Source organism: Geospiza fortis, unplaced genomic scaffold, assembly GCF_000277835.1.
Source record: "Geospiza fortis unplaced genomic scaffold, GeoFor_1.0 scaffold318, whole genome shotgun sequence".
In the NCBI taxonomy this organism is placed as follows: domain Eukaryota; kingdom Metazoa; phylum Chordata; class Aves; order Passeriformes; family Thraupidae; genus Geospiza; species Geospiza fortis.
This window is the reverse complement of record NW_005054371.1, coordinates 2808766-2824086: the sequence shown is the minus strand read 5'-3', so window position 1 is coordinate 2824086 and position 15321 is coordinate 2808766. Positions and strand designations below refer to the sequence as shown.

At 38.1% G+C, this 15321-nt stretch overlaps 1 protein-coding gene across 1 annotated transcript in view; it reads left to right on the top strand.

Moving 5' to 3' along the window:
• Window positions 1-10941, top strand: part of GK5 (glycerol kinase 5) — a 24177-nt gene extending 13236 nt beyond the window's left edge. Inside the window, exons 11-16 of the mRNA XM_031060034.1 lie at window positions 1161-1265; window positions 3591-3676; window positions 4869-4972; window positions 6328-6387; window positions 8603-8736; window positions 9835-10941. Coding sequence (XP_030915894.1) covers window positions 1161-1265; window positions 3591-3676; window positions 4869-4972; window positions 6328-6387; window positions 8603-8736; window positions 9835-9971 — 626 coding nt within the window. The 3' untranslated portion in view covers window positions 9972-10941. The remainder of the gene's footprint in view (window positions 1-1160; window positions 1266-3590; window positions 3677-4868; window positions 4973-6327; window positions 6388-8602; window positions 8737-9834) is intronic.
• The last annotated feature ends 4380 nt before the right edge of the window (window positions 10942-15321 follow it).

The window sequence follows — 15321 nt, the reverse complement described above, 5'->3', positions numbered from 1 at the left end:
GCTGTTCTTTAGGATCTTCAGCTCAATTAATTTTTTGGGCTTTTTTCTTTGTGGCTTTACTTTTAGTAAAAGGTAAAGATTTCAAGGGACACCTGCAACAGGATGATCTGGAGTTATACATATATATATATACACATTCCCCTTTCAGGAGACCAATACAGACTTTAATCCGTTTTAATCAGTGCTGCTGATTGTTTTCTATTGTGAGCACCTGAGTGCCCCAGTACCAACACAAGTTCCTGCAATTGCACTGGTACTCCCACACAACTCATTTGGACACAGGAAGCAAACTGGAGATGATTCTGTGAGGAACACAAAGTCACTTTGAGAAAGCAGAGAGAGCCCTTTGATGCTTGTGATGCTTTTCTGGTCCTTGTAAAGGTACACTGGGACTTGTTTACCTTTGTTGCATTACCCATGATCTGAGTCCTCAGCAGGGCTCCATCAAGTATGGGCACTTCCTTCACTCCAGCAGTTACTGTGCCTGACTGGGTGAAGTTGTTGCAGTGACCACTGACTACTTCGGTTCTTATCTTGTGACCTGCAAAGCCATTTCTGTAGCTGAAGTGCAGGTGAAACTTGTTTTCTTTTCTGCTTTCTGTTTGGGGAAGGATTGCATATTAAATAGGGAATTAAAAAGTACACCACTTTCATCTTCTTCTGTGATTAAGACCTGTGCTCTAAGTTTGTGTTACTTTTTTTGTGTGTATATGTCTGTTTCAGTTTTGTGTTTCCCACCTGAGAGACAAGCTTTCATGCTTTATCTTTTGGGGGAGAACACTCTTCCTTTTTAGAAACCCTTGGGGAAAGTTGGATGACATTAAATAGAAAAACACTGATAAATTTTTAGGTATGCACAATCTCTTATATAAAAAATAAAAGTAGGCACAGATAGATCTTCAGTTTAAAGGTGTTTTTTGGTAATTTGATAGCAATTTTTTTTGTTAACTTTGGTCTAACAACCTGCTACTCAGTTCTCTTGTTATCCCATCACTAAAGTTTTAAACAGTATATTTAACGTCCTCCAGTGATTTTTTTAGTTTGAATTCCACAAAGGAATTGATATTTTCTAGGTTGGTTTATTGTGAGGAATGTTTGTATATGTTTTTCTGGTAACATTTATTTTAACTGAATGTTTTGTTTCCTGGAAAATAATGAAGGTCTTTATCCACTGATCGGTTGGAAGATTGGGGAAGAAGTTGTTTATTTAACTGAAGGCTCCATATCAGACGTTGGCACTGCCATAAAATGGGCTCTGGATATAGGTAACTTCTGTCATTTTATAGAGGGTGACATTTATAACTGCTTAAGAAGCTGTCTTATGGGTTCATAGTTGTGTTACTGGATTTGATTTTATTATTCATAAGTGAAGGAAGTAATCTTCATGCTTTTGGACAGAAATGCACAGTCTTTTTAGTGGGCACTCTGCTGAGGGTGTTTGCTGCAGGGAGTTTGGTTTGCGCAATCATCTTCAGTCTTTGCCTCAGACCATCCTGCCTAATTAGGCTTTTATTTTCCTGAAACATTGTACTCCTCACTTGCTTTTGAGAGGGCTTGAGCTGTACATCTCATAGCTAATAACAGGTTTGATTTATATGAAAATAACATAAAGAACTTTGCAAGTAACTGTTGCTTCACGTGGAAGTAATGTGCCTTTTGGCTGTTATTATTTTGTAATGAAAGGTTTTGCATTCCAGTTTAATGACAGACTAAGAAAATACTAGCTCTGTAGTAGGTGATGTTCAAACATACTGATTGTTCATAGATCAACTGTTCTCAGTATTCTAGTTCGAACTTCAAAATTTACTTGACTTACTTAGAAATTTAGGATATTTTTTACTAGGATGACAAAAAAGTGATTAATGTCTCAAACTTTGGACTGTCTGGGAAGGGTTTTCCTCACCACAAGATTCCACATTTCTTGAAGCTGTCAGCTTTAGGTGCATGTATACATGTATGTGCTCTGGTATGTGCCCGTGAGGGTTACGTGTGACTCAGATTGATCCTCACATCTTCATCCAACATTTGACTAAGCCTAGAGAGTAACAGACACTAGGCTTTGGAGGAAGTGACTCAGTTCAGTACACAGTTCAGTGCTGCAGACTCAAGTGTCAGTGCTACATATATAAGCTTGCTACTTCAGATTCCATAATTAAAATGGGTAATTATCCATATGGAACTTATCTGTACTTAAAATGAATATCATTGGTATATGCAGAAGTATAAAAGATCTTCAGCTAGTCGGTAGTAAAATGATCATGACCTACAGTTGCTACCAGAGAAAAAACAAGGGGGGGAAGTTGTAGAGATGGGATAAATAAAAGGCAAGCTGCTTTAAACTCTGTAACAAGTAAGGCCTTTATTTTCTGAAAATATTGTTGCAGAGAAGCAGAATTCAGAAACTTTTATCAGCTTTAGAGAATGGAAAAACTTTAGCTCTACAGAAGGAATTGGGCCAAAACACAAGGTAAGCTAATGGCCTCAATAAGGGTGGTGAGGCCCAACATGGATGAAGATGAGACACAATAGTGGTAAAGGTTTGGAAATAGTAATTTCTGCAGCAAGGCAAACTTAGTTTAGTGGACTTCTTTTAGTAGAATCCTGTAACTTCAAAGAATTTTTAAGAAGTAGTAGTTTGTGGAATTTCAGCATGAAGTCAGTATTAGTTAATTTTTGATTTTCTGTCCTGGCATAGAGGTGCTATATGTATAATTCAATAGTAGCAAAGACAGCAAGAAGGAAAAAATGTGGTTTTGGTTTATTAGTCTGAGCACAGTAGAATCCATAGTTTTCCCACAAATTCATAAAGGTCACAAAGGTAAATTGAAACTCCTGATAAATTACTGAGATGGGCTTTTCAAAGGTAAGTTGAGCTGGATTAAACTAATTTACCTTTAATAGGAAAATTCACTTTTTGTAGACAAGAAAAAGCAGTATCTCTAATGTAGAGAAGACCTCTAGTGTTCTGTAAAATCATGTTATGTGGCCACATGAGGACATAATTAGTTACAGCTGTGGAAGAGGGATGTTAGTACAAGAGTTTCAGGTGGATGAAGAACAAGCTAAAGAGGAGTGTCTGTAGAGTTATGAAAAGAGTCATCTGGCTCAATAGAGAATAAAAGCAGTGTTTATCCAAAAGGCATTATTGTGATAAGAGGTGATGTATTACCTCATGTGTCACTTGTAAAGATACTAAGAGTGCTGATAAAATATGGGTATTAAGGACTTACTCTGTAGTTGTTAGGCGGTCGGACTGACAGTAACAACATGGGGGGAAAAATATGTTCTATGAATCTAAGGTTTTAGCACTCTTAGGTGCCATTAACATTCTTAATTCCCATTTATGTCTTGAAGATTAAAAGCACAGCAGATAGGAGAGGATCCTTTGAATTTAGCATTCATCTGAATAGTTTGGGATTATTGATGTGATTTATGGACATGGAATAGAGAAGAGATTGTCTCCCTTAGAACATGTAGTTTGAAAATATTAAAAAAAGGAATAGTCTGACTCTAGATATTTTTCTCCTAGTGAGACAAAATGAAGAAATTGAAGGAAATAATAACATCCTACCTCCTGTGTATCTTTACAGAACTTTTCACCAATGTAGATGAAACAGCAGAAATGGCACAGAGTACTGCTGATTCTCAAGGTGTTTGTTTCATTCCAGGTTTGCAGGTAAAAATATTATTAATAAAATCAAGATTATATTTTAATAACCCAATTAAAAATTAATTTTTACATTTTAAAGGTAATAATTTACCTTATCACAGTATTTATTCTGTACTGTTGAGGTTCTTATTGTCTGTTGCTCATCACAATACATGAAGGCCATTGTCATATCAGAATGGTTAAATGCCATTCCTTCCCTTGAAAAAAACCTTACCAAATATGAAAATCAGTAATGGACAGATAGACTAAAATTATTTTCCCCTAGTAACACTGGCAATGCCTGTAGAGACACAAACCAGTGTCACAGCTTACCTGCTATGAAGGGAAGAGCTTTAATTGAGACAATACTTCTAATCACTGTTTTAAAATAATTTATTTTATTCTGCCTTTTTTCAAGGTGTAGGTTTGTAATTCATCAGAATATTTTATAGTATCTAAATATTAGCAAGATTGCAAGTCCTGGCGTTATGAAAAGCAAAGATAATACTGAAGCACTTCCCTGGGAATGATCAAGCTCAGTATAATAGACTTCTCTCTTAGAAGTCTTAGTAACTGTTTGGCTTCAGTGATACGAGCTCATCTCTCAGTGTGTTGCTAAAAGCTGGAGTTAACCATACTCAGTTTGATCATTCCAGGACTAGTAGTTTTTTATGAAGAAACTTAACATCTTTACCTTAGCTTTGTCTAAGTTCTGTATGCTAATGGAACACAGCAAAGAAGAATTTTATTTCTTCTCCAGATAGCACAGCTTCCTTCAGTGTCACTGATAAGAAGCTGTAGTGTACATCAATAAAAAGTATTATTGTCCTTTTCATTAAAAGTCAATTCATCTTTTTTTCAGGAGTTCAGGAGAGGACGTGTGTGAAATCTTGTTAGAGGACAGCAATATCAGTAATATGAGTGTGCCCTGTCCTAGACAATTTTAAATGTATTTTAAAGGGAAATTGTGGATTAGTCTTTTTTAGTTTGTTTGATTTGGAAGAAGTCACTTAAACATTTTGCTGTTGAAAGAAGCAATTTAAACTGTTTGCTGAGTAAGCCAAAATAACACTATATGCCTCTTACATATTGTTTTCAATTTTCTTCTTCCGCTATGCTGCCTGTAATTGTCGTAAGTTATTTTTTCTTACTCTTTTACTTCTTTCACAAAAGGCTACAAATACCATTCACTGAACTCATGATGACATCTTTTCTGCAGGTTTCTGGGGATGACCCATATTTATGTGCCTCTTTCATGGGGCTGAAACCTTCCACTAACAGAAACCACCTTGTTCGAGCTATATTGGAATCTGTAGCTTTCAGGTACTGCTTGCTAAATTATCTGGCTTCTATTTTCTTATCTTTGCTTTTATTTAGATCAGCAGTGTTAAATGGATACATGGACTTCTGCAGTTTATACAATACACTACTGTTACACTGGAAAGGAGTTTTAGGTGCTTCATTTTTTTTAACACTTTTCAAATAAATTTTTGTATATTTATTAGTTCTGAGTTTTTGTCATTAAGTAACCATATAGAGATTCTTCAATAATGTTGTTTTCTGTGTGTTTTGAAAGTGTTTTCTGTTGGAAGTTTGTCCTTCATCACCTGACAGTGTTTTGTCAGAAACTGTAGTCCTCTCCAGCTGTGTTTAAAGTATCCTTGAAGCTGAAAGTTTTATATCAGCTTTTGTTTAAAGTTTGAAATTTTGGTGTTTTATTCAACAAAGTAACAGGCCTCTTAAAAGTTTTAAAAGATGTGAATGGACAGCAGCTTCCAGATCTGTGAAGGCTGAAGTTGTCACTGCTGATACCACATCAGTATGTCACTGCTTTGCCATCCCCCAACATGCCTCAAGCTGGAGCTGAGCGTGGATTGAGCCTGGCTCGCACTGTGCTGTGGCCAGTCAGGGAGCACTGATGGAAATCCTTCCATGTAGTCAAAAACCTTGCTTTTGATGCCTTAGAGGCGACACTTCCGGCATAAAAATCTCCTGCAAAGAGCTCAGAAAAGACATCTGGAGCAGGGCAGCATTCTGAATTGCTGCAACTGGTTTCTAATGGATCTTCCCTCTGCACTGTAAGCCTGAACATGAGATGCAGTAATTTCTGAACTGACATATGGGTGTCTTGAAAAGGATGTTAAGGGATGTTAAGAATTAATCTATCTGATTCAAATGCTGCATACAAATAGGTAGAAAAAATGTAGAGATACTTTGTGTTTAGATTTTTTCCCACTAAATGAAATACTTTCTGGAAAAAGTCATCTTGGAGGCTTCCGATATTTCCCTTACAGAATAGCTGGATAAACTCCAGTTAACACTGTTGGCCTTCTTTCCTCACTCTAAGCCACTTGTTACATCAACAATTGCATCTCTAGAAACCTATCAGTAACTTTCAGTGGGAAAAATGAACCTTCTACAGTGACTTGCTATAGAATGGGCCATGATTTAGCCATACTTTGCCTTTGTAACAGTGACAAAGACCAAACATAAGTTTCAGTGGCTTTGGGTTTTTCATTTATGCATTCTAGAAACTTTTCAGCTATAGCAGCAGTTCTAACAGAACTGAGGCCTTTCTTGCCTTGCATTTATTTTCTGACTATGTAGATACTTTATGGAACATATAAAACACTTTATGGAATATATAATGCTTAATTCAACTAAATATTTTTTTAAAGGAACAAACTGCTTTATGATATCATTGTGAAGAAAGTGCACATTCCTCTTCGAACTATTCGGTAAGTTCCCTGTAACTTTTAAATTCAGTATATGAGAGTTTGATTTTAAACGGGTTTGAGCTTTATTATGCATTTTCTCTTACTGTAAAAATTCTACTGTTTAGAAGTAGATGATTTCCAAGTCAAATGGTAATGTAACTTAAGCAGCAGTAGACTCTACCCAAGCTATTGGCATTGGTGATTGTTAGTGGAGGAGTATTGAACTGCTCTAATTATTAAAACAAAAACTAAAAAGAAGGCATATCCATGTTTTCAGGTAGCACTAGAGTGCATATAGCAATGCCTACCACAAAGGTCATTCTACCCTTTGTCATCATTCCTTCATACTGACATTTTCTGTGCTAGGTCTTTCACAGACAATTTTTGAAGACTGGTTAAAACTGGTTCTGTTTGTGAGGGAAAGAGAAAGATGAGTTTTATACATCAGTTTTGATTTAATCTCTGAAGAACTATATCAAATTTAGTGAGGCAGCTGTGATCCCTAGAAAATGCTTGCAACATTTAGCTCAATTAAACATTGCTGGAAGACCACATTTCACATTTTGGTAGGGACCTTCTCTGAGCACACCAATTGTCAGAGGCTCCAGCCCTCTGAGGCTCAGAAAGCTCTGCAACAAAGTTCCTCCCTCGGGCAGCCAGGGGTCAGCATGGCACTGCAGTCAAGAGCAGAGGTGAGCGTTCCCATCCCTCCTGTGCCTCTGCAAAGGAAGAACAGACTGGCAGGCATGTCAGAATCAGGCTCTCAGTGGGAAAACAGCAAGAATACAGAAGTGGGAGGAGAAAAAAGTTTCTGCTTTCCATCACATACTGGGAGAGAGAAGGCACAGGTGAAAAAACAGCCAGGGTTAGGGGTTTAATGAAAAGATGAAAAGTACCAGAACTTTGATTACTTAGGAAGCTTTTTGACATAGAAAATTGCATCAAAAATTTGAAAAGTCACATTAAAAGTGCAAACTCTTAAAAAACTCTTAAAATATGGGAAGTATGGAAATACAGCCTAGGGAGTATTAGAATTCTGATTCCATTTACCTTGCAATATAAACCTTAAATTGTATGATCATGTTATTTTTTATTCATGGATATAAAATTGCAGTTTTATATAGTGTCTGTATTACTTAACTAAAAGCAGTAACAATTCAGCTTGTGGATTAAATATTAAAACATAATGAGACACACTCATTATGTGTGTGGGGCTCTCAGTAGGGTTGCAAACTGCTCTACCATCCTCATGTCCACACATCTTTTGCATCTATCAATTACCTTTGATTTTTTGTTGTTGTTTTTATCCCATAAACTTATTAATTTCTTTTTTGGCTGTTTTCCTGTATTCCTTGTTCCTTCCTGATTTCTGGGCATTGTTTTCATTAGTCCTCAACAGGTTCCTGTTACTTCTCTTTGCTTGTCTCAACACCATCAAGGAAAGCTCAGAGAAGGAGCCCTCAGCTTTAGTCCACGTGTCCTATAACTAATGAGTTTTATTACCTAGCACTTTGTATAGCAATAAACACTAGAGGTCTTCTCTGCACTACATTTGATAGAACACCAGCTCCATACATGGCTGGTACTGGAGTACAAGAGCATAATGAACCTATCTAGGACATTTCAAAGATTGCATTTTGTTAGAGTTATTTTGTTTGCAAGAGTAATACTTTGAAATCTCAGATGATTAAAGGCCAGCACTGATAAGTTCTTGTTTTCCCCATTAAATTGGTCTCAAAGCAGGAAAATAGACAGATGGAAGCCTCATTCTGAACTTCCTCTTAAAAAGAAGCAACTGTGAAGGCATTTTAGCTAACTAATACAAAGATTTGATATTAAGGAGAACTGTACTTTTCCAGATCTGAGAACACATGAAAGGTTTGTTTGGTGCTGTCATATTGTGGTGGTAACTGTGTAAAGGATCTGTTATAAACCCTGATATTTCAGCCAAGATGATGCATAGTTTTAAAAGACAGAACTTTGAGAGCTTTTGATAGAGTCCTGTGTCCCTGTTTGCCTACCATTCCTCTCCAAGTTTATAAACTTTTTTTTTTCATTTTTCTTTTTTTGGCACCTTGTTCTGTCCTCTAAATTTACCCATAAAGTGGAAATGCATTTGTGCATGAGTGACAGTAAGATTTATGCATAAGTGTGAAATACCAAACGTTGTTTTCTGAAATGCTGGCAATAAGCACTTGACACATTTTTTTAACTACTTCTTCCCTTCTCCCTATAGAGCTGATGGAGGTGTCAGTAATAATAGTTTTGTCATGCAGATGACATCAGATTTAATTAATAAGAAAATAGAAAAACCTGCAAATGTGGAAATGTCTAGTCTTGGTGCAGCTTTTCTAGCAGGCCTTGCTTCAGGTACGTAGACATTAAAAAGGCTTTTCCCCCTTTATAATGCATGTTGTAAATACAATAGAAAAGAGATCAGACAGAAAAAGGGCATAACTTCAAATAATTGTAAGCCCCCCCCCGCAAAGGATTACTTTAGCCATTTTTGTGGCAGTCTAAGGTAAATGGTGTTTATGTTTCTCTGTACAGTACAATTAGAAGGATGTATTGCTAGAGAAGAAAGGTGAACCCTGTCTTTGCTGCCTCCTCTTCCTTGACTCAGACATTCCATGTCCATTCCCATACTGGTGTTGCCTGAGTGCTGCAGGCTGGGGAAGGACCCTGTGGCCAGGGAGCCACTGCAGCTCACCTGCAGTCTGTCACTCCCACTGAGGCTGTGTCCTGTGCTCTGTGAACACTGCCTTTATCCTTTGAGGCTCTCACAGGAATGGAAGTACAAAATTAATTATTAACAGGAAAACAGCTCTACTCACACAGAATTGTTTCATATTGTTAACCAGACTGAAAGCTACAAACTGTTGACAGTTTTGCTTAATATGCACCTACAAAACATGTTTTTGTTGAAGTGCTTTGATATGTATAAATAATGCAAATGCAGATAAAAACTATATGCTTGGGTAAGATTTATTCAGCAATTAAAAGTGCAAGAAAGTTGAGACTCTTGATAGACAAGAACAATTTAATAACATAAATTGATAGGAATCTGTAACACCAGCTGTTTCTTGCTATTGATATGATTTTTAAGACAGTAGGAAAGCAGCTAGGTCTTGGGTTCTGTGGCCCTTCTTCATTGAGAAGGACTTGCAACCAAAAGCACTTTGTGGATGAAACCTAAGGGAACCTCAGTGTACCAGAGCTGTTCCTTGGAAACCATCCCAGTTAAGCAGATGCGCTGTTGTCAAGATTCCAAACAAGTGGATCCTACTGGAAAGGATTTTCACAATATTAAAAATATGCTTCCCTCTGAGAAAGTTGCCGGTAGAGTAAAAAGAAAAGTTGTCATTTTTTCTTACTGTGTTTCTGCTTTGGATCTCTTGGAAATAGATTAAAACAATTCAAAAATAACATATTTGCAGTTGAGCTGGAGAATGAATTTTCTGTTTATAGGATTTTGGACAGACAGAAAACAACTAAAGAAGCTAAGGCGAATAGAAGCAGTGTTTGAGCCCCAAAAGGATTCAGAGGAATACAGACCTGCTATGGATGCATGGCTGCAAGCAATGAAACACTCACCACACCGGTAGAAATTTGTATTTTAATTTTAGAAGAATTAAGACAATATTTTATAACATTTTGACATTAACAGGACAGTAAAAAAAAACATAACTGAAATTTGTGATGGTGTATTATAAGTCGTGTGGTATTTCAGTTCCCCTCCTGCTGCTGGATTATTTACCATACTGTAATGAACCTTCCCATCATCCCTGTGGCAGCTGTGGTCCAGCTGCAGCATTTGTGTCCCTTCAGTGACCTCCTTTGGGTGGCCCAGCTGCTCAAATCCTACCATGTACTGCCCATGGGCTGTTCTAGCTGGGATGGGTTTTTCACTGAGCAGCTCCCCTCCCTTTGGATCTTTAAAATCTTGCCTGTGTTCATCATCCAGGAAGGCTAAAAGGCACATTGACTCCCCTAGGCATTGCTAAGAAACAAAATGATTGTTGGGGCTGGGTTGTGAAGAATTCAATTGTGGACAAAGACATTGTTTTGGTAGTAGCCTGTTACCACCTTTTGGTTGACACTAAGCGCTGTGATCACATTATTTGTGCACTAGATCAAGATGAAATACAAAAGCAAATAGGCTTTTAACACTCCATTTTAAAAATCCAGGATTTTTGTAGCTGGTACTTTGTAGCTAGCTTGTAGCTCAATTTTAAAAAATTTTATAAAGACCAAAAGCAATCTTCTCTGACTGGCCAGCACAGATACATTAAAACTATTTCCAGGTATGCTATCTAACTTGTAAATATCTGTACTGTTAGTATCTTCAAGGCCATTTTTAAATCCTATTACTATTAACTAAAAGGGAGTAAAAAGTCTATTTTTGAAGCTATAAATTACTTTTGTATTTTTAAACAAATAAAGTATAGCTAAAGAAATGTGTAGTTAATTATTCTTATATAATTGCTTATTTCTAATATTAAATTGTTGTAATTTTCTCAGGATTATGTGTAAATCAGCTTCCAAAATGTAAAATGATTAAACATTTTGATTTCAGAATAATATCAAGTTCAAGCTGTGGGTGATTTGTATTCCATAGACACTGGAGATTAGAAATGTTTACAGATTTAACATCATTGAAAGAGGGCTGAAGAACTAGAATTCATTTTCTTGTGCTGATACACAGAAAGTCAAATCAGACACCGTTTCCTTAGTTTCCTTCAATCATGTACCCTGAGTTGGAGCATCTCCTCTAGCTGTGTTCAGCCTCCATCTCATTTACTTGTCAGCCTTAGCTCAACATGCCATTTTTCTTGTTCTTCTGTTACATTCTGCCCTTCAACCTGTGCTACATCTTGGCAATTTTCTTTTCTCTGGTATCTTTCCAATTCTCTTTAACCTTCTTTAATGTGAACCCTTAAATGAAGCACAGAAGCAAGTGTGTCTGCTGATTTCTAGTAATATGCCAGGCTGTAGTGCCAAGACTCCAGTATTAAGTCCCTCAAAGAGATTCCCTCCACTCCTCCTCCTGCTGTAAGGTAAGATTCTGCAGTTACAGGATATGTGAAACAATTGCTTTGCTTCAATACCTTTATTCAGCTTGGGATTTTCCTCTGCCATCACAAAGTCAGTGCTAAAGAAAACGCTCATTAGCAGGAAGGCTCTCTCTCTCCAAGGCCAAGAAGGAAGGCTTTAAGTCTGGCACTCTGGGCAGAAGTTTGTGCCTCAGTCACTGCTATTCTACATTTTGTTCTCACTGAGGGAGTTTAGTTTCATCAACATCTGCCTGAGTATAATGTCCCTCTATTGCCCTTTTGTTGAAGGCTCCTTGACTTAGGTTCTCTTGATAGCCTGGAGGTTTAGCTGGGCTGAGCAGGCAGTGCTGCAGTGCTCCCAGACAGAGCTCTGACAGGAGCTGAACCTGATTCTGTTTAGATCACTCTGCTGGAGGCAACTCTGCACCATGAGCCTGATACTTCACCTTCATGTGGTGGTGGTTTTCACCCTGGCAATGGCACAGCTAGAGAGAGAAGATACCCAACACATTATATATTCCTCTTGCTCCAGGTGGTATCCTAGAGGACACACTCTGGATAATCAGATTTTACCACTGTCACTGTTTAATTAGATGCAGGAATTTAAGCTGTTTTCCTTTCACTAGCCTCAAATCTACAGGAGAGAAACTTCACTACAAATTAAGGATGTGGAAAGGCCTTGGTGTATTTACCAGCTGAACCTTTCAAATGACCTGCAGAGTTGTGAGTTCTGTTGGCGAGAGGTTCAAAGTAGAGAGTAAAGCTCTGAAACTGAGGGATGTCTGAAAGTCTCCCAGGATGGACCAGCCTTTGGAGATCACAAAATTTGCCACAGCTTGTGACATGAAGTTGTCCAAAGACTGAGCAGACAATCTGACATTTTGAAGAAATTTGATTACTGATCAAAGTCTTTTTCTTATCTTTTACAAGAAAAATTGATTTATCTTCCCAGGAAGTCCTTAATGTGATGTTATCTAAAAGTGGTACCGATTAATTGATAATGGATTTGTAATAAGCTTTAGATATATTTTTGCAGATGCTGTGCTGTCCCAATTTTTGCTGCACAGAAGGGGATTAAAACTATTTTAGAACCTCACTCATACTAACTTTTATTAAAAATATGGTAGCTTTTACTGCTGTCTTTTTGCTTTTTGCTTGTATTTAATTTTTTGTCTCAAGGTTGTTCTCATCAGTTTGGAAAGTATATGCAATTTTACATTTTCTCTCAGCTAAGTTTGATAGTAAAGGTAGCAATACAAAATTACAAATATTAACTAGTTTGCAGCTTTGTCATTTTAAGATACTCAGTTGAGATTTAATGTTGTACTTGGGATTGGACAGCAATGCAGCTCATTGGCATGTGAAGATTGGCAATTCAGATGTGTTAATGATCTCTGGGCATTCTGCCTTCACAGATCCCACCGTGCTGATAGTAGATAACGTCATATCAGTGTGGCAGTTGGATCATTCATAACATATAGTCCTAGTAAATATGTGGGGACTATGTGGAATGAAAAGTGATGCCTCATAATAATCCCTCTATTGTTGGAGGAATCTTGCTACTATTAGATTAGTTGTTGTATATCGAGAGAAAGGGCAAATGAAAAAGTCTTCAGGTAGTTGAAAATACTGAGCACCCGTATGAATTTTGTTACATAGCTAAAAAAAAAGATCGTCAACTGTGTTTAAAAGCTTGACCAACATTTTTGAGTACTGTTTTCTTTTAAGCAGTATTTTCTGCTCTACTCTAACAGCTAATTTTATGTAAAATTAATTCAGTTGCTCTCGTTTGTTTTTAACAAGAGCATTTAGACTTGCTTTCCTGTCAGGAGAAAGTAAAAAAAGCAAAATACTGAGCTGCTGAAAGCCTGCTGCCTTCTACTGGCATAATCTCTGTAGCAAGATCTTTCAAGTAGTCCCACTATTTCCAGGATCAGGGCACAGCACAAGAGGTTTACCAGTTGAAGAGAAAAGAGGTAAGAACCATTTCCTACCAGTCAGTGGGGTTGTGTTACTGGTCTGAGCTAAAGAGTACAAAGGTGTGAGCCCCTCTTGATACAAAGAGGCGTGACAGTCCTGCAGGTGAGTCAGGGAATGTGGCAGTGCTCTGACCCAGAGGTTGGGCAGTGTGTTACTTTAAGGCTTTAAGGGGAGTCAGGGCAGGCTGAGCAGGAGAAAAGGGGTGGTGGTGGAGGGGGAGCCTGTTTTGGGTTAATGTTTGTGCAGGTTATCACAGGAAGGGCTGTGGGCTGGCAGGAAAGCAGTAAAACTAGCAAATACTGAAAAGTGATGTAGTGTGAAAGGGAAAAGAAGTGGCATCTAGGAGGGATCTGACTGGATCTGACTGGCCAGGGGGAGCAAGGTGGTGTTCTAGGGCTGGGACACCAGACAGGCTCTGGAGGGACACACGAGAGCTTCCTGCAGGGCAGGCGTAGCTGCTCAACCCACACCTTAGTGTGTCTAAAAATCCCAATTCTAAGGGCTTTTTTCAATGCAGCCTTCATTCTGGGGTAAAATTTGGGATTTGTGAAAGTTCTGAAAGACTGTATTCGTTTAGAATGTTACATAAGTAGCATACTTACACTCATGCAAGTTGGTCATTGTTTCCCCACCTTCAAACTCAATAGTGTGTGTGAATATATATGTATAGATGTGTGTATACAGAGTTAGTCTGCAATTTGCTGTTGAAAGCAAATGCAAACTACAGCAGTGACTTTCCTTCTGTTTCTCTCCTTGGGGGTTCAAATAGCTATTTTTCATAATCAGCTCCAGTATCTGACTTCAGCTCATCAGTGTTTCTTGCAAAGAAGTAAATAAACCAGTGAACCAAAAAGAGATCTATGAAGCCCAAGTGTCTTTATTGAGGCTGGGTTCAAGTATTTGTTTAGCTGTGGTAACTAATAATAGTGCAGTAAACCAGCCAACCTGGTTGCTGCTAGTTTGCTTCCTTTTGAAGGTAGTGTGTGCCTTCTGCACTTCTGTCAGGGTGTGTGTCATATTAGTGCTTGTGGCTGTACCTGTTAGAGGGGGCTCCAGGAGAATACACAATAGTTTGCATATTTCTGTTGCTTTTGTGAATGTATCTTGCATAACACTGCCAATATTGATAAAAGGTCTTGTTACATGTCATGGAAGTGTTTTACAGAAGATGAAAAGAAATTAAAACCACAATCTGCAAATTCCTAGGCACATGCAAGATTTTCAGTTGTAAACTGCCCCATTGCAATAAATATAAATCTTGTTTGCTAATATTGCTAATATTCCTTAGACTGACATTTAGGAACTCGACTTTATAGGCTGAACACCTGTTTTTTGATGTCACTTCCCGTTTTAGTGAAGGGGACAGGATCAAAAACATGGTTTTCTAGAGCATTTAATGTTGTCTGTAATGCAAGAAAAACAGAAGTTTACCATGTTTGATCTAGTATATGTATGATCTGCAGGGATCTAAAGCACATAAATAGTGTTTGTGTCCCCATAAACCTTCTTTTGCTCAGCTTGCTCAGTGGCATTAAGCTGCGTTTGTGTTAGAGAAATATGCAAAGTGGGTAACTGCGCGCCTTGGATGTGTGCCTGGCTGCACTCGAGAAGATTTAACAAATGTTGCATCGTTGCGTTGAATGGAACTAGTGCCGAATTTATTTTTTTTGCTCCCAGAAGTGCTTTCTATTTATATGGTCTCTGTAAGAATACGTAACCCTGCTTCGTTGAAACAGGTTTTTTAAGCGGTAAGGAAACGCTGAAATCAAACACTTGTTAAGGCTTTTCCAAGGTGCCGAGCAGGGCCTGGGTTCCTGCGGCTCCCGGCTCTGCCAGGGCGGAGGTGCGAGGGCGCGGTCGCTGCTCCCCGGCCCCGCGGCGCTTTGTTGGCCCGGGCGTCTTTGTTCGCAGCGGGAGCGCA